At 50.3% G+C, this 18,607-nt stretch overlaps 1 protein-coding gene across 1 annotated transcript; it reads right to left on the bottom strand.

Moving 5' to 3' along the window:
- Positions 1 to 824: 824 nt before the first annotated feature.
- Positions 825 to 9,716, bottom strand: Hdgf (heparin binding growth factor). The gene is made up of 6 exons (XM_052731293.1): positions 9,390 to 9,716; positions 3,672 to 3,748; positions 3,398 to 3,536; positions 2,640 to 2,825; positions 2,188 to 2,426; positions 825 to 2,019 (listed from the first exon to the last, which is right to left on the bottom strand). Exons 1-6 carry the CDS (start codon positions 9,474 to 9,476, stop codon positions 2,013 to 2,015), a joined length of 735 nt encoding a protein of 244 aa, XP_052587253.1. The 5' UTR covers positions 9,477 to 9,716; the 3' UTR covers positions 825 to 2,012.
- Positions 9,717 to 18,607: the final 8,891 nt, after the last annotated feature.

The raw sequence follows: 18,607 nt of genomic DNA, 5'->3' as shown, positions 1-18,607 counted from the left end.
CTGAGAATTGAACTCAGAACCTCTGGAAGAGCAGTCGGTGCTCTTAACCTCTGAGCCATCTCTCCAGCCCCTCTTTTTAAAAAAAAAAAAAAAAAATTTATTAAATAGTACACAGAAAAGGGCACCAGATTTCATTACAGATGGTTGTGAGCCACCATGTGGGTGCTGAGAATTGAACTCAGAACCTCTGGAAGAGCAGTCGGTGCTCTTAACCTCTGAGCCATCTCTCCAGCCCTAAAACCTATTTCTTATGTCAGTTTGTGTGTGTGTACATGGCTGGGGGGCAGGGTGGGGTGGGGTGTCAGACACAGTCTTTTTCATAAAGCCCAGGCTGGCACTGACCGTGTGATCCTCCTGCCTTCCCACTGCTGAGAATACAGATTTGTGCTACCACACCTGGCTCAAAAATATGTTAGACCAGTTGCTGAAGAAAAGGCTCAACAAGCAGTTGCTGTTCTTGCTCTTGCACAGGACTTGGGTTTGGTTGCCAGAAGAACCCACATAGTGACTCACAACCACCCTTAATTCCAGTTCCAGAGACCCAATGGCCTCTTCTGACCTCCTCGGGTACCAGGCTTGCAGGTGGTGCACATATATGTGGGCAAAACATTCATAAAATATACCTAACAAAATTCATGAAAATGTTTTGGACCCTCCCAGATGCTTGCAAGGGTAGACTGGATGGTATGGTTTCTGTAGCCTTCCTTATGTGGGAATGGAGATGAGGTCCCTCCTTTAACCCGAGGAGGAGGAGATAGAGATCACTTGTTTCCCTTCCCTCTTCAGTTACCCAGACACTCCAAAGAATCAGTCGGAATCCAGGATAGTAATCAACGGCTTTATTTTCCTAGAACTCAAATTGTCTATGGTTCTCAGAGCTACACTTCCAAAGCGACAGTCAGCAATTTTTCTTCAGAGCCCAAGGGAGGGATAGGAGTAAAGACAAGAGAAGGAGGGGGGCATAAGCCCCGAAGAGGCTGGGAGAGCACTTTTCCCTGTATTCAGTGGGCTACAAACTGGACGTGTGACACCACCAGAGGACCAACTCTGGAAGAACAGCAAGCCCCAGCTCCAAAGAGTCATCAACTCCAACACAAGGGGAACCTCCCAGTGCACCTCGGAACCGGGTCAGTAGTGGGGGGCACACAAAGGGTTGGGATTAACAGGCTGGTTGTTTTTTTTTTCCTTTTTTGCAATTTTCTTTTATTAAAAACATTTCCTAAAAAATGTGTCTTTTCCTTTATGTCTGGGTGATATATCTGACTAGAGGCTGGCCTTGAGCATTGTGGGAAGAGGGAAGAAGGCAGCAGGGTCTCCCCACGTTACCCCATCCTCTGACCTGAGATCTAAAGAGAGACATTTACTCAATGCAAATGATGAGTCAACCCTTCAGATTATAAGCTCTCTCCAGGTCCTTGGCCCTAACAACGTAGAAACTCCAAAGTCTTGATGTTAAACTACAATTCCTTGAACCCTGGGGTCAGGGGGGAAAAATGCTCTCAAAATCACCAAGGATTCATGGACGGGAGCCTCTCTCCCACAGTGTCCCCTTAGCTTGAATTTAGGCAGATGGGAAAATAGGCGTGGAAGCGAGAGACAGGATCTCAGGAGACGCCCCCCAGGAACCCACACTCAAGTTCATAGTCCATCAGCCCACTCCTGCCCCAACCCAGCCCAAAGGTCTAGAATGCCTGCAGGAGGGCAGAGGCGTCAAGAGGTGGAAGTAGCAGCCCAGGCCCCAACACAAGCCCGAGGAGACAAGTCTAAGGAGATAGAATGGCCCCCTCTCATCCCAGGGCCCAGGGCCCAGACTCAGGTCCTAGGGTACAGGGACCTGGAGGAGAGGGTCAAGCCAATCTCCAGAGGTGGGCTTAAAAACGAGAAAGTGAGTGAAGGAGGAGAGTGGGGTGGGTGGGAAAAGTGTTCCCAGTTTGCAGGCCATGGCCAGTTTCCCCAGTAGCACCCAGACAGCAGCAGGAACGGGGCAGGGGCTCCTCTTGAAACATTGGTGGCTACAGGCTGCAGGGGAGGGTTGGAGGGAGAAGGGTTAATGGTGTGGCCTTGGCCTGCTCTTACCCCAGCCAGCCTCCAGAAAGGCTGACTACTGCAGGCCCTCCTCTGCACCCTCCTCCTCCTCTCCGTCAGTGGCTGAGCCCTCCAGGCCCACTGCCAAGGCAGCTCACTCACCTCTCATCATCTCTGACGCCCTGGGCTTCGGCCGCTTCCTTGGCAGCCTCCTCCTCCTCCTCCTCCTCCTCTTCCTCCTCCTCCTCTTCCTCTGGAGGAGGCCCCCGGCCAGAGTCTGGCTCAGAGGGGGTGCTGTTCTTCTCCATCTCTACTGGTAGGGGCCTCTCCCCCTCCAAGGTAGCCATCTCCTTCTCCTCCTCTTCATGGTCTCCTGACTCCTTGGGACGTTTAGGGGAGTCCTGGGCAGAGGATCAGAGGACCTCACTGAGGCTAGTAACAGGAGGTCAACAGCTAACCTCCCTGTGCCTACATGCCTCTCTCCAGGGTGATACTGTCCCGCTACTCTCTGCTACCCAGAAGGCCTGTGTCCCATTCTCAGTTGGATTCCCAGAAACTGCGGACTGGATTTATACCTCAGACTCAGGGAAATGCCGCGGGCACCTGGCAGTTACCTCGAGCATGTCCCCCGCTCTCCGCTTCAGCATCCCCTTCTCGTTCTTCTCCTTGGTTGGCTCGTCGATGACCAGTTTCCCCTCCTCGTCACTGCTACCCTCGGCATTGCCCTTCTTATCACCATCGCCCTCGGGGACTTCCGGCTCCAACTCGGGCTCTTCCACACAACTCTTTTTCTGGGAGGACTGTGGCGGAGACATCAGAGGCTGAGTGGCACCAGAGACTAGCCCCCCCAACCACCCCCTTGGACACTCGCTCCTTCTTTGCCCGCCTCTCCCCCACCCCCACCCAGGTGCCCAGTCTCACAGGTGTTCTGAGACCCACCTCTGTTGGATTAGCCCTGGGGTTAACCCACAGGCCGGGCAGGCAGGGCTCTGTGCAGGAGGGGGGAGGGCTGGAGCAGGAGGCAAAACCTCGGGTCAGCTTCTCCCAAGGGGTCTGGGGCCCGTTCCCCACGACCCCCGCTCCCCCGCCCTCCCGCCTTGTCCTGCCCGGCTCACGAGAGCCTTCTCTCGGAAGCCTATGTCCTCGTACTGATGAGGGCCCAACAAAGGCTTACCCTACTTACCGCCTCCGTCCTATGTCCTATTCTTGCCCCAGTCACCCCGCGCCCCCCAGCTCCCTCTGGCAAGAAGTCCCGTCTCCACCACCCCAAAGGCCCTGAGATTCTCAAGACTAGGCGTTGCCTGTGGGCAAGGTTCCTGAAGCCCACAATACACCTGCTTTCCAGGGCTTGGAGGGGCAACTAACTGCTCACCTGGTAGCCAGAGGCCTTGACTGTAGGGTTGTTCTCGATCTCCCACAGTCCCTCGCTGAACCCTTTCCTCTTGTTGGGCTTGCCAAACTTCTCCTTGGATTCCTCGTAAGGGAAGAGGTCTTTGGGGCCCAGGAATGCCCTGGTGAGAAATAGGAGACTGTGCTCTCAAGCCCCAAGCTGTTCCCAATTAAACGCCAGACACGGACAAGTACCCCCCTTTCCCAAAATGGTGTTCCCACAGTGTTCCACCTGCCCCCACTGGCCCCTCACTCACGTCTCGTGGGTCCCAAAGAAAAAGACTTGGTATTTGTTGGCTGTTGATTTCACGGCAGCCTCAGGCATCTCATCAATCTAGGGCAAGGAAGGGAGAGAAAATATGAACTGGAGTCCCAAGGCCTTTATTCTGGGGCAAGGTGACATCTGTATAAAGCCAGGCACACCAGGACTCCAGAGATTACCCAATTTGCAAAACATTCTTAGTAGTACAACTTGTCCAAATGAAATTAGACAGGAAAGCCTAACCCAGGCCGACTTCACTCCCCTTCACCAAAGAACATCTTCTCCAATATCCAATCCTGGCCAAAGTGCCATTACCTCTGCCACCCTCAAGCCCAATACTGTCACTTTTTTTATTTTGACACAGTGCCTTGCTATGTAGCCCAGGCTGGCCTCCAACTCAAGATCCTCCTACCTCGCCTCCTGACATGCCAGCATACCCACCTCCAATTATGAAATGTCAATCAAAGCATCTCAGCTCTTCCAATGCTTTCTCATGATCACAGCCCACCTCTCTCAATGACAAAGTCGGAACCCCCCCTTCCTCCAGGGCCGTTACGTAACTGACTCTGTAGACCAAGCTGGCCTTGAAAGCCAGCTAAAATAAGTCTGAAAACTTTGAAAGCTAATAAAGTAAGTCAAACCTTTTTCACAGATGGGGAGACTGAGTGCAGAAAAGAATGCCCTTCCCAAGAAAAACATGGCACATTATAATAAGGACCAGAATTCAAGCCCAATTACTTTCCTTTTTTTGGTTTTTGTTTTGTTTTTGAGACAGTTTCTTTGTGTAGCCAGGCTGTCCTGGAACTAGCTCTGTATAGATCAGGCTGGCCTCGCACTAACAGAGATCCACCTGCCTCTGCCTCCAGAATGCTGGAATTAAAATTCTGTGCCACCACCATCCAGCTCTAAATTTCTTAAAAAAAAAAAAAAAAATCATTTATTGCCCAGCAGTGGTGGCACACTCCTTTAATGCCAGCACTTGGGAGATGGAGGCAGGCGGATCTCAGTGAGTTTGAGGCCAACCTGGTCTACAAAGTGAGTTCCAGGACAGAGAAACCCTGTCTCAAAAAACCAATGTGTGTGTGTGTGTGTGTGTGTGTGTGTGTGTGTGTGTGTATGTGTATCATATATATGTATTTATTTTTTTGTGTATTGATGTTTTCTCCAAATGTTGTTTCTGTGTACCTCATGAATACCTAAGGACACCAGAAGAGGGTGTCAGATCCCCTGAGACTGGAGCACAGGTTTTTGTGAGCTACCATGTAGATGGGAATAGAAGCCCGGGTCCTTATGGAAGAGCAGCCAGTGCTCTTAATCAGCAAGACATCTTTTCAATCTCAGCCTAATTTCTTGAGGAAATCCCTTGCCCTATGACCCTGGAGGCATTCTGCAGTAAAGGCAGTAAGTGCTGAAGTCTAAGGTCAAGTTTGACAACAAGCGAGGACAGTTGGCCAGTCTCAGGTTAAGTCTTGGAAGCCCAGGCCAAGCCAAGCTGTTGGCACAGGGGACTACAACTCCCAGCAATCCTTGCAACAACCCCAGATGCCCGCCCTCCTCCCAGAGGCCAGGTGGCCATGTTGACTGGGCTGCAGACCCAAACCCAAGAGACAGGACAAGGCAGTGATTAGAGAAGAGGGTGCATCTCGGAGACTAGGGAGACAGGGAGGCTGAGTGACTAGAATGAGCCGAGTGGGCACGCCTCGGAAGAGCGTCTTGCCCTAGACTTGGAAGTCTTTAGGCCGCTAGGCCCCTCCCCCTTGCCCCGTGGCCTCTGGGGACTTCGGTCCAGCCCCTCCCCCTAGGAAGGCACAACTCAAACTAGGCCCAGCCCAACAATCAGGAGATGCTGGGGTGTGGGAACCTGGTGGAAAGGCATGCAGTTCCCCCACAACCGTGATCCCCATCACTATGACAACTCAACCCCTCCCCCCGGGGCCACTCAGCAACCAGGAATGTGACCACCCCTCCCCCCAGGCCTTCCATCCAGGATTGGGGAGGAGGGGATACTAAACACGCACCCCACCCCCCAGGCCCGTAATCTGGCACGCAGGTTTTAGGCTGTATGTGAAACCAAACTAGGACTGGGGGGTGGAGGGGAAGGCAAGGCGGGGCGCATGTTCTAAGGGGTGGGGACAGGGGAGGAGCTGGACAGGATACCTGCCTCTGGATATCAGTCCCCCTCCCTCTTCTCAGAGGGGGTTAGCAACAACAAAAAAGAGAGAGACCGAGGAGACAGAGAGACAGACTGTCTCCAGGGCTTAAGAGATCCCAGGAGACTAGCAAAGGATGACGGTAGCAAAGGCTCTCTCAAAGGCCTGACACCTATGCCCGGAAGGGGTCCGGGGTGTCCAAGCTGAAGTGCTGGAGAAGTACCTATACCCAAGCCAGGGCATTACTGTGCTTCCAGTCTGGTAACTCACGTTTAATGAACGGGAAGAGAGGAGACTCCAAAAGAAAGAGGGGTAGAGGAAGGGTTAGGAGGGTCGGGGCTCTCCAAGAACGGACTGAAACTGGACACCCCAGCTTCCCAAGGAGAGCAAACAACAGGCAGAGTCTAAATCGTGTGCCAGGGGACCCAGGAAGCCTCTAGCTGCCCAGTCCCAGAAACAAGACTGGATGGAATGAGACATACCAACTCCATCAGTCCTGCCAACTCCCAGCTACATAAAGGTTGGGTGTGGAGGAATGAGAACAGATGGGCCTCTTCCTTAAGAGGCTCATTCCCCAACCTTAACCCTAACCATTTTATGTAGGTGTAACAGGTAGGGTTGGGGGATGGGAGTGCTTTCTGCTCAACAGCATTTCCAGCCCCTCCCCCCACAAAAGAGGAGAAATCACTTCAGTGGCAGCACCCCCACCCCTCCAGCTACAAAGGAACTCTTTCCTGGAACTTGGATGTGATGGGCGGTTCTTCCACAGTGAGTGAGGCTATTGAGTCTGTCCTGAATCTGTCTCCCAGGTGGTGACTTTATATCCACACTGTGACTAAAGTCAGTGAGTCAAAGGAAAGTAAGTCAGGGTGGGGCCAGACATGTTGGGGACCCTACCACACTTCCTCCTCTAGCCAACTGGAAGGATTCTGAAACTTCTTAACCATTGCGGCCCACTCCTCTGCATTTGCCCGCCTCCATCAGACAGGCCCCAAGCATCAGAAATCCCACTCAGTCCAGGCCAGAGGCCTTTGAAGTCATTTGCAGGGTTCAGAGGAGCAGAGAGAACTGAACACTATGCCCACGGCCCTCAGAGCACAAGCAGGTCCAAGATCCTCGGGCATTTAGGAAGGCTGAGCATAGCTAAGAACATACTAGCTGACCACCACACCCAGGGCCTGGCTGACTTGACCTAGGGGAACCAGAATGTCCAGGACAGCAGGCATCTCAGACAACTGGGCTGGGAAGTGTGGCAAGCCCAAGTCAGAAAAGGAAAAAGAAACAGGAGAAATGGAGGGAGACTCTAGGCTACTCAGGAGCTTCTCCAGGACTGGGAGAGAGGAGAAAGGCACTCAGGGTGAGGGTGGGGGATCTCAGGGCTTGGGTGGTTCCTTGTTAAGTGCCTGCAGATCCTCCAGGAAGTTAGGCAGGAAGAGGGAAGAAGGGAAGATGGGATCCTAACACATTCTTCCAGCCAGGCCCTGCTACCATGTGACCCCTATGACTTCAATCTCAAACTCTGGGCCCTTTCAGTCTTTTCTCAGTCACCCATGTCCCCAGAAGTAGCAACTGAGGAAACAAGGTGCACGTGGTGGCCTGCATCGTGACCGAAGATTCTGGTTACACCCTGGAGCAGTCAGCCATCAGGCAGGCTTCAGACTCCAACTCAGGAAGAGCTAAGACAGGTTCTATGGGGTTGGGGGTGGGGAGGACAAAGACTCAGTTCTGTCCTTTGGGAGCCAAGGGGAATGTCTTGGAGAGGTGATAGCCCTGGGTGTACCCCTCCCCTAAGTGTCACAACCAAGCCAGGCCAAGTGTTGGGGTGCATATCTCTTTGAGACCCATTCACAACTGTATCTCAAAGATCCAGGCCTCAATAGAGAAAGAAAATGACTCTCTGTGCTCCCCTTCTGTCCTGGAAGTTCATAATGAAAAGAAATGGATGGTATCCCTGCTCCAAGGTGTCTTCTATCCAAAGGCCACCAGAAATCAGAGGGGCTCTCTCATGGGGCAATAGGTCTCAGGGAATAAGATACCAGAAGATCCCAAAATCCCTGTTTCATAACTATTTCTCCTTCTTCGGACATAGCTTACCATTGAACTTTGTCTCATCCCCACCAAGGAGAAGCAGTAGAGACCTGGGTTCAATACTTGCCCTGACCATTAATGCCTCGGCATCTGGACCAAGAACCCAGTGGATCCGAGGGTGCAGGGTAAAGTACATGAGCGTTCACATGACACACACACTGCCTAGCTTCAGTCAGGCCCTTGAGGCCCTTCTAAGGCTCTGGAGAGTCTGGCTTCTCTCTGCACTCCACTCCCAAGCCAGAGGCCAGGCCTCATTTGACCCAATTGAAAGCTTCAGAGAGCAAGAAGCTGGGGCAAGTGGGATTGGACACACTCCTTGGGAGGGAGGAGACAGTATGGAGGGCTACTTGGGTTTTCTCAATGATCCATTTGGCCCGAAACCCTGAAGAGCAACCAAGAGAGCATGGAGGAACTTCCCAGGCTCAGAGTAGTACTGAGCCAGATGAACAGTCAGCCATACTGGAAAAGCCAAAGCCTTAAGGCAATCCTGCTCGGGACCCCTCCTTCAGGTCTTTCTGCCCTAGATTTCACTTTACACAAGTCCCACACCCTAAGGGGCTGAGTCATGCCCTCACCCAGTACCAAGGGCCCCTCTACACTCACTGTGAAAAGTTGCCAGAAGCACCCACACACTCACTTAACCTTTTCCTTGGAGGAAAGATGACAAACACATCCAGGCTTTCGGCCCCACCCTCCCACCTGGCCAGGTGCTGGAATGGGAAGGCCCTTCTGTTGGCGGGTTACAACAACCACATGGCTGACACGGGCCCTCTTGGCCGAAGAGGCTCACTGGTGGGATGCCGAGGCAACTCCGTCTCCCAACAATCCCCCGCCTCACTAAGGTGATCTGTACTGCATTTCCCAAGCACACGGGGCCCTGCTGCCTCCAGTTCCAAATCTGAGCTGGTGGCATATGGAGGGATGTCCTCGTAGAGCTGAGGGCTAACGGGTTGTGGCAGAGTTACCCCAGCCAGGCAGACCATCTTAAGTCTCCCCCCCCCAATCCCTCCACGACCCTCCCAACTTCAGACTTCCTACAAAATACTCTCCCAAGAAAGTTTGCTAGACGCCAGCTCTACCCCCCACTTAACCCTCTGTGGACTGAGACCCTTCACAACCGTTTGTCCAGCCAGAGGAATCTGAACTGGAGGCAACTATCAATGGAGACTCGGTGCTCAAACGGGGCTCCCGGAAGGGGTTGGGAGGCGCGGCAGAAGCAGCGACCCATCACCGGGCCGCTCCCCGACCGTGCGCCCAAAGCCTCGGCCGGTAGGGAGGGTTGCGGGCCGACCGGGCACGCGGCGCCGCCCGCCGGGGGCCGGCCCCCGCCGCCTCCGTTATGTAAGCGGCGGTGGGCTCCGACAAGGCGAGCAGGCCCCGATGCCCCTGCCGCTGCGCCCGCTCCGCGCCCGGCGACCGTGCTCTCCCGAGCGTTATGCAACCGCACCAGGGCCCGCGATGGCCCGACTGCTCACCCGGGCCGGCCAGTGTGGGTATCCCTTCATCTTCGCGAACACCAGGTCCCCGCATTTGTACTCCTTCTGCCGGTTGGATCGCGACATGGCGGGGCCGCGGGCGCCCCGGGCTCCGCGCCGGGCCGGGAAGCGCGAGCCCAAGTTTGCGCGTGCGGCGGTTGTGGCGCCGCTGCGCTCCGGCCCTCGCGCGGCCCCCGCCTCGATGGTGGCCCCCGGCGCGAGCTCCGGAGCCGCCACGGCGTCTGCGCCCGCTCGCCGCTCGGACGGGGCGGGCGCGGTGGGCAACGCTCGGCTCGGGGCGCGCTCGTGCGGTTGTTTGTGTTTGAAATTCAATTGCTCCCTCCTCAGCGCGAGGCCGCTTCCTCCACCCCCCCTCCCCGCGGCCCACTCCTCCCCTTCGCGCTCCCGCCCGCGGCGGTTCGATGCGCTCCGCCGCTCGACGCCTGCTGCCTGCCCCGGCCTGGCGCCCAACCTGGACGCCGCGGGCGGAGCGCAGCCGCACAGGCCTGAGGAGCCGAGCGCCGAGCTCGCCAAGCGGGCTTTGTGTGCGGGCGGGTGGTGAGTGCCAGGCGGCGAGGAGCGGGCGCCTGCTGGACAAGCTGCACGTGCCCCTCCCCTGGCTCCGCGGGGTGCTTCCAGCCGGGGGCCGGGCGGGGCCTACTGTAGCCCTGGTTGCGCAGTGTCCCCCGACCCAGTGCCGTGTCCCAACCCACGTATCTGCTCAGCGCCGTTGGCTTCTAGACGGCCAAGGCGAGAGGCGTGGGTACCGCTCAGCGGTGTAGGGTCCATCCTGGGCTTCCACGTGCTTCTGTTGGCGGGGGTGTAAGAGTTCGAATCCTACTAGGTCAGCCTACGCAGTAGAGGAGAGGTTTGAAATTGGCAGTCCAGTCCCATGGTGTGCAAGAGATTGTGGCCATTTTCGGGGTGCAGTAAATGCTAATAATCAAAGCGGCTGCCTAGTAAAAGATCTGGACTTCACCAGTTAAACTCACCAAAATGAGGAGGTCCTAAAGGGTAAAGAAAGTGGAATACCACTAAATCCAGTTTGGAAATGTATAATCCTGGTAATCTGAGAGGGCTTTGCCAAAGCAGTGTCTTTGAGAATGAATATGACTTTGTCAAATTCTGGGATACTGTCCTGGATTATATTTTTTTTTTGGGGGGGGGGGAATGCTCGAGGCAGGGTTTCTCCGAGTAGCCCTGGCTGTCCTGGAACTCACTCTGTAGACTAGGCTGGCCTTGAACTCAGACCGCATGCCTCCCGAGTGCTAAAGGCCTGAGCCACCACTGCTTGGCCTGGGACGTCTTCTTAGATTGTGATGGGAACGATGGGCCCAAAATGTGTTCTCAGATCTCAACCCAAAAAAGATTTTTGTTGTAATTACATTTCTATTTGTGGAATGGCTTCTTTGTTGTTGTTTGGTTTTGTTTTTTCTGAGACAGTCTTACTATGTAGCCCTGGTTTGCCTGGAACTCACAGAGATCAGCTTTTCTCTGCTTCCTGAGTGCTGGGATTAAAGATATACATCACATCCTACTGTCCAATTTAAAGAGATTTTAAGTTTTTATTTGTGTTTGTGAGTGTACGCCACATGTATGCAGAAGAGGGCTTCAGATCTCCTGGAGCTGGAGTTGCAGGCTATTGTGATCCCATTAACAAGGGTGCTGGGAACTGAACTTGTATCTCCTGGAAGAGCAGCAAGCGTTCTTAGCCATCTATCTAGCCCTAATCACAAATTCTTAAACAAGTTCCATGAGCCTGGCGGTGGTGCATACCTTTAATCCCAGCACTCAGGAGGCAGAGGCAGGAGGATCTCTGTGAGTCCAAGGCCAGCCTGGTCTACAGAGTGAGTTCCAGAACAGGCTCTAACACTACACAGAGAAACCCAGGGTTGGAAAAAAAAAATTTCATGAGTGAGTCCAGTGTCAACAGGTTTCTGTACCAGGCTTTATCTTTTGGGCCACCAACGAGCTCCCAAATCACGACACAGAGACTTATTACTAGTTTTCAATGCTCGGCCTTGCTTAAAAGGCCATTTCTGGCTAGCTCTTTTAACTTAAATTAACCCGTTTCTCTTCATCTACCTTTTGCATCAGGGCTTTTTACCTTTTCTTACTTTCTTGCTGTCTCTATGGCTGGCTGGCTGGCAGCTGCTTGACTTCTTGCCCTGGGCCTGTCCTTCTTTCTCCTCTTTCTCCTGTAGCCTAGATTTCTCTTCCTATTTATTCTCTGCCTAGCTATTGGCTGTTCAGCTTTTTCTTAGCCCAAGCAGGTGCCTTCGGCAGGCAGGCAAGGTGAAACGGCAACACATCTTTACATTGTTAAACAAATGCAGCATAAACAAATGTAACACGCCTTTACACAGTTAAAGTAATAGTCTGCAGCATAAACAAATGTAACACATCTTTGCCCAGTTAAAATAATATTCCATGGGGGCTGGAGAGATGATGCAGTGATTAAGAGCCCTGGCTGCTCTTCCAGAGGACCTGGGTTCAATTCCCAGCACCCACGTGGCAGCTCGCTGCTGTCTGTAATCCTCTTGCAGGGGATCCGACACCCTCACACAGACAAATGTACACACACAAGTAAATATAAAATAAATAATATTCCACAGTTTCCTTCGTGTCCTACTAGTATGACGTTCTACATGTTCTTAAACTTTCCAAATCATGCACGTTCCAACTGAGTTAAAAGTCGGGGTCCTGCCCTTTCCTCCACTTTGTTGAAAGGTGTCAATAAGACTTCTAAATTCTTGGTGGGGTTGAGAATAGAGCTCAGTGGTAGAACGAGAAGTCTTGGGCATGATCCCCAGCACCACACATGGAAACAAAGAAAAAATTGTCATGGCGTCAGCCCCTTGGCCTCTCCCTCGGGAGACAGCAGGCCCCAAGCAATGTCCCCTTTGTTGCAGTAACCTTCCCTGCTTTGGCTGCAATTTAATATCCGAGTTCTGAGATCAACCCCTCCAGCTGCCCAACCTACCGCAAGCCATGAACCTCAGCTCGGTTACAACATGAGCAGAAGCCTGGACCCTTGGGGATTCAGGCTTTCTGTTGTTCTTTGAGACTGGGAATTTTCTTAAAGAGCAGCTTTGAACTTGTCAGGTTTGGGATGTGTGTGCATTTCTAACAAGCTCTAATACACAGCCACACCTGCATTCTGCCACCATTGGCGCAGTGAGGCCCTCAGACGGGGTATCCAGCCTTTTGGTTTCTCCGGCCTTCAGTTAAGACCTCTATAAATAAACAAACCTGTGACAAAGACCATCACAGGTGAGAAAAAAGTCCTCACATACTAATTCTAACTGTACAGATCCTGTTCACAGCCTCCTTAAAGTGACAGCATGTCCAAAGTTTATGACCACTAATAAGGAAAATGAACATATCTAAGTAATAAAACTTCCTTTATTTCTTGGGTTTTTTTAATTTTAATTTTTTAGTATAAAAGTAAAAGAGGCCTGGGGATGTAGTCCGGCTGGTAGAGTGTGTGCATAGCATACCTGAGGCCCTGGGTTTGATCCCCAGAACCTCATAAACCTGGAATGGTATAGAATACCCATGGTAGAGGTCAGAGGATCAGAAGTTCCAGGCCATCCTCCAAGACTTTTTGAGGCCAGCCTGAGAGGCATGAGACCCTGACTTGAAGAAACAAAAGGGGCTGGAAAAAACGGGTCAGCAATCAAAAACTGGTCTTGCTCTTGCCGAAGAGTTCAGTTCCCAGTACCTGTGCTCTCTTCTGACTTCTGCAGGCACGGCACATACATGTGCACACACACATACACAACCACATAAGTAAAATATAAATCCTAAAAACAGGGCTGGAGAGATGGCTCGGTGGTTAAGAGCACTGGCTGCTCTTCCAGAGGACCCAGGTTCAATTCCCAGCAACCACATGGTGGTTCACAACTGTCTGTAACTCAGGTTCCAGGGGACTTGACACCCTCACAAAAATGTACTTGCAGGCAAAATAAAATATGTGCAAAATGCACATAAAATAAAAATGAATGAATAAAATAAATAAAATCCTAAAAGCAAAACAAAAAAGGTATCAGAAAAGATGGCAATATAGACCAGGGAGATGTTTGAGCTTTGGGAAACTAACGCATCAACATCTGCTTCAATGGAAGAAGCTGAACTTCTCAGTGAATTCTCAGGGAGAGTCTAAGGTATTTTGTGTTTCTAAGAAGATAGACCTGCAGGGAAGTGGTGGCACATGCCTTTAATCCCAGCACTAGGGAGGCAGAGCCAGGTGGATCTCTGTGAGTTCAAGACCAGCCTGGTCTACAGAGCAAGATCCAGGAAAGGCACCAAAACTACACGGAGAAAACCTGTCTCAAAAAACCAAAAAAAAAAAAAGAAAGAAAGAAGAAGATAGACCCTATAAAAGTCTAACAAAGGGCTGGAGAGATGGTTCAGTGGTTAAGAGCATCGTCTGCTCTTTCAGAGGACCTGAGTTCAGTTACCAACACCCACGTGGCAGCTCATGACCATCTGTAACTCTAGTTCCAGGAAATCTAAAGCCCTCTTCTAGACTCCTAGGGCACTACACATATGTGGTGCACAGACAAAACACGTGTATACATTAAAAAAAAAAATCTTAGCCAGGCAGTGGTGGTGTATGTCTTTAATCCCAGCACTTGGGAGGCAGAGGCAGGAGGATCTCTGTGAGTTCCAGGACAGCCATGGCTACAGAGAGAAACCCTGTCTTGAAAAACAAAACAACAACAAAAAACCAAATAACAACAAAAAAACAAACAACAACAACAAAAAAATTTTAAATATCTAATAAAGAAATATGAGGCCAGGCGGTGGTGGCACATGCCTTTATTCCCAGCACTTGGGAGGCACAGGCAGGCAGATCTGTGAGTTAGAGGCCAGCCTGGGCTACAGAGTGAGTTCCAGGATAGGCTTCAACTACACAGAGAAACTTTGTCTCAAAAAACAAAAACAAAAAAATAAATAAAATAAATGATATCACCATAGTCATCACCAATAGTTTCAAGGAATCCTTGGATTAGGTGATGACTTCATTCTTGGCCCAAGCCAGGCATTGTGGTCATACCTTTAATCCCAGCACTGGGGCAGCAAAGGCAAGTGGATTTCTGTACATTTAAGGTTATTCTGGTTTACAGAGCAAGTTCCAGGCCAGCAGAGCTATATAGTGTAAGACCTTGTCTCAAAAATAAATAAATAAATAAATAAATAAATAAATAAATAAATAAATAAATAAAAGGCTTTGGTCATGGTAGAATCTACTGTCTTGATGTCAGTTTGTATGATGTTATCCATTCGTAACACCCATTTTGTTGTTGTTCTTGTTGTTGTTTGTTTTTCAAGACAGGGTTTCTCTGTGTAGTTTTGGTGCCTGTCCTGGAGCTCACTTTGTAGACCAGGCTGGCCTTGAACTCACAGAGATTCACCTGGCTCTGCCTCCTGAGTGCTGGAATTAAAGGCTTGCGCCACTACTGCCAGCCCATTCATAACACTCTTGCACATACATTTTCGTGTGTGTGTGTGTGTGTGTGTGTGTGTGTGTGTGTGTGTGTGTGTGTGTGTGATACATGCATGTGCTTTACTGAGGACCTGAGATCAATCCCCAGAACCCACGTGGTGGCATATCCCTGTAATCCCGGGGCTAGGCAGGCAGAGACAGGCCGACCCCTGGGGCACACTGTCCAGTTGGTTTAGGCTACTTTGTAAGCTCCAAACCAGTGAGAAACCCTGCCTCAAGGGAGGTGGATGGTACTTCTGAAAACGATACCCCAAGTTCCATCTGAACTCTATATTGTGCACACACATACACATGCACCAGAACAGGCACAGAGAGAGACAGATTAAAAAACAACAATGCTTATTTGTCTTCTAACTAACATTACATGCCTAATGTTACTATGGTAGATTAAAACAGTAGTGATATCCCTGACTCACCAAGTCACCACAAGCACTAATACTGCCTGATGGTGCCAGTTCAACCCTCTGCACTTTGCACATGGTAAGCAAGCACTCTACCAACTGAGCTATAACCACAGGCATGTGATGCTCACTGATTCCAACATGTGTAGCCTTTTGTGGTAACCTTGCTACTTAATTCTCAAGAAAATAAATACATATATGTATATTTCTTTTTTTATTTTGTTTTTTGTTTTTGTTTTTTCGAGACATGGTTTCTCTGTGTAGATTTGGAGCCTGTCCTGGATCTTGCTCTGTAGCCCAGGCTGGCCTCGAACTCACAGAGATCCGCTTGTCTCTGCCTCCCGAGTGCTGGGATTAAAGGTGTGCGCTACCACCACCAGCATGTGTGTGTGTGTGTGTGTGTGTGTGTGTGTGTGTGTGTGTTTCTTTTGCAAATTTGTTCTTGTTTGTTTGTGTGGTTTTTTTTTTCTTTTGTTTTTGAGACAAGGTTTCTCTGTGTAGCTCTGGCTGTCCTGGAACTTGCTCTGTAGACCAGGCTGGCCTCGAACTCTTTTGCACAATTTTTACTACAGCACATTCATTGCATTCTCTCTTTTCTTCTTAGCAGTGCATATGAGCTTCCTTCCTGTGATGACATGAAGGCCATCCGTTCACTTGGTAGCAGTGGTTCACACCATGTCTCTGTTGTAGGTTATTCCCCAGCCGCACTTGACTGGGACTCAATGGTTTACCTTCTTTAGATAACATCAGTTCTGTAGATGTGAATATTACCATCCATCTTCTCCCCTTCAGGAGTGAGACTTCCTGCCACTTTTCTTTCTACTTTGAAGCTAGAAAAGGTTTGAGGTCATTCCTATAGGCAGGCAGAGAGAATAAATAGGAGGAGGAAGCTAGGCTCTTGAGGAAAGAGATCTAGAAGGGGAGCAAGGGGGGAGGAGAGGGAGATAGATGCCTGTTGGTGGCCAGGCAGCCACCAACCAGCCAGACGCTGAGTAGGACATATAGAGTGAAAGAAAGGTAAAAAGCCCTGAGGCAGATGTAGATGAAGAAAAACAAGTTAATTTAAGTTGTAAGAGCTAGTGGGACAAGCACAAGTTAAGGCTGAGCATTCATAACTAGTAATAAGTCTCCATGTCACGACTTGGGAGCTGGTTGGTGGCCCAAAAGACAGCCTGCTACAGGGTGTTGCTGCAGAGATCCTGGGGACGGGAAGTGAGAGGCACAGGGACTGTGTCTCCCCTTCTGGGTGATAAAGTGAGCCCTGGTGGGTTCTCCTCCTCCCTCTCCAGGAAGATAACCTCTTCGGACACCAGGCCAAAAGTCTGGTGTTGCTGCGGAAGGCTGATAAGTAGTTTCTGTTGAAGACATGTGGAGTGCTGGGTATTGAAAGGCCATTTCTGTTACCACATTTTGCCCGTGGGCTCAAGGGCTTTATTCATTCACTTGTTCATTCATTCATTCCTCCCACAATTATTTTTGGCCTGATGGAAGCAGGCCCTGGGTCAGTGCTGGAGCATGGTATCCCATGGAAGGGGACAGCAGGGTGTGGTGGTGCACACCTTTAATACCAGCACCTGAGAGGCAGAAGCAGGTAGATCTTCCTGAGTTCTAGGCCAGCCTGGTCTACAATGTGAGTTTCAGGCCAGCCAGAGCTTCATAGTGAGAACTTTGTCTCAAACAAACAAACAAAGGATGAAAGGGATATAGTTGGCTTCCAGAACTATAAAGAGCACGAATAGAATGCTCTTCAGTTCCATTCTGCTAGTCACCTGGGCACACTCTGTCCTTACCCTGACCTCAGTGGGCCAGTTTGGAAGCTCCTGATTTTCTTCAAATATCATCTTTTACCCATGACTGTAGCTCAAATCCTAATTAGTGTCAATAAAAACCCGGAGACAGATATCAGGGTAAATGCTGAAAGATCAGAGAGACAAAGGAACAAGCCACAGCCATCTCTCACCTCACCAACTCCTTAGCCGAAAAAGACTGAGCTCCTGTCCCCTCCCACCTTATACTCCTTTCTCTGCCCAGCCATATCACTTCCTGTCTCAATCTCCTAGTGCTGGGATTAAAGGTGTGTGATCCCAAGTGCTGGGATTAAAGGTGTGTGCCTCCCAAGTACTGGGATTAAAGGTGTGTGCCTCCCAAGTACTGGGAGCAAAGGCTTGAGATCCTAAGTACGGGAATTAAAGGTGTGTGCCATTACCACCTGGCCTCTGTGGTTGACAAGTGGCTGGCTTTGCCCTCTGATCTTCAGGCAAGCTTTATTTGTTAGAGCATACATAAAATATGACCACACATGACAGTTGCCTACACACACACACACACACACACACACACATATATGTTGTTTGTTTGTTTTTGTTTTTTGGAGACAGGGTTTCTCTGTGGAGCCTGTCCTGGATCTCACTCTCTAGACCAGGCTGGTCTCAAACTCACAGAGATCCACCTGCTTCTGCCTCCCAAGTGCTGGGATTAAAGGCATGTGCCACCACTGCCCGGCATTTTTAAAAGTTTATATTACTTGTTCTTGCATTTATTTATTTATTTGTTTGTTTATTTATTTATTTATTTATGTCACTAGAGATGAAACCCAGGACCTTTAATTTAAAAAGAGAAAGAAATAGAAAACTGGTGGTATACAAGGACAAAGAAGGTAGTTATAGACATGAAGACATTATTTGTTTTTTTGTTTGTTTGTTTGTATTTTGAGACAGGGTTTCTCTGTGTAGCCTTGGCTAGCCTGGTCTTGAATTCATGATTCTCCTGTCTCAGTCTCCTGAGTGCACAGCCATTCCTGGTCCTGTGGTGGTATTGTGTTCCCCCAAATATTTTGCACCCTAATAAGCTTATCTGGGGTCAGAGAACGGAACAGTCACTAGATACAGAGGCTAGAAAATGGTGGCACTCACACCTTTAATCCTAGCCTTCTGGCACGAGGACACAGAAGCTTCCAGTCTGAGGAAACAGGATCAGCTGAGGAACTGTTGAGGTGAGGAAGCTGTGGCTTGTTCTGCTTCTCTGGTCTTCCAGCATTCACCCCAATACCTGGCTCCAGGTTTGATTTTATTAATAAGACTCTTTAAGATTCATGCTAGGAAGGATGAGAGAGGAATCTGTGGTTGGTATGTAAAATGAATAAAAAAATTTTTTAAGTAAAAAATGTGCTTAAAAAAAAAAAGATTCGGGGATGGAGAGATGGCTCAGAGGTTAAGAGCACTGGCTGTTCTTCCAGAGGTCCTGAGTTCAATTCCCAGCAACCACATGGTGGCTCACAACCATCTGTAATGAGATCTGACGCCCTC

This window comes from Peromyscus californicus, unplaced genomic scaffold (genome assembly GCF_007827085.1).
Source record: "Peromyscus californicus insignis strain IS unplaced genomic scaffold, ASM782708v3 Scaffold_9__1_contigs__length_137607984, whole genome shotgun sequence".
Lineage (NCBI taxonomy): Eukaryota > Metazoa > Chordata > Mammalia > Rodentia > Cricetidae > Peromyscus > Peromyscus californicus.
This window is presented reverse-complemented; position numbering and strand designations above follow the sequence as displayed.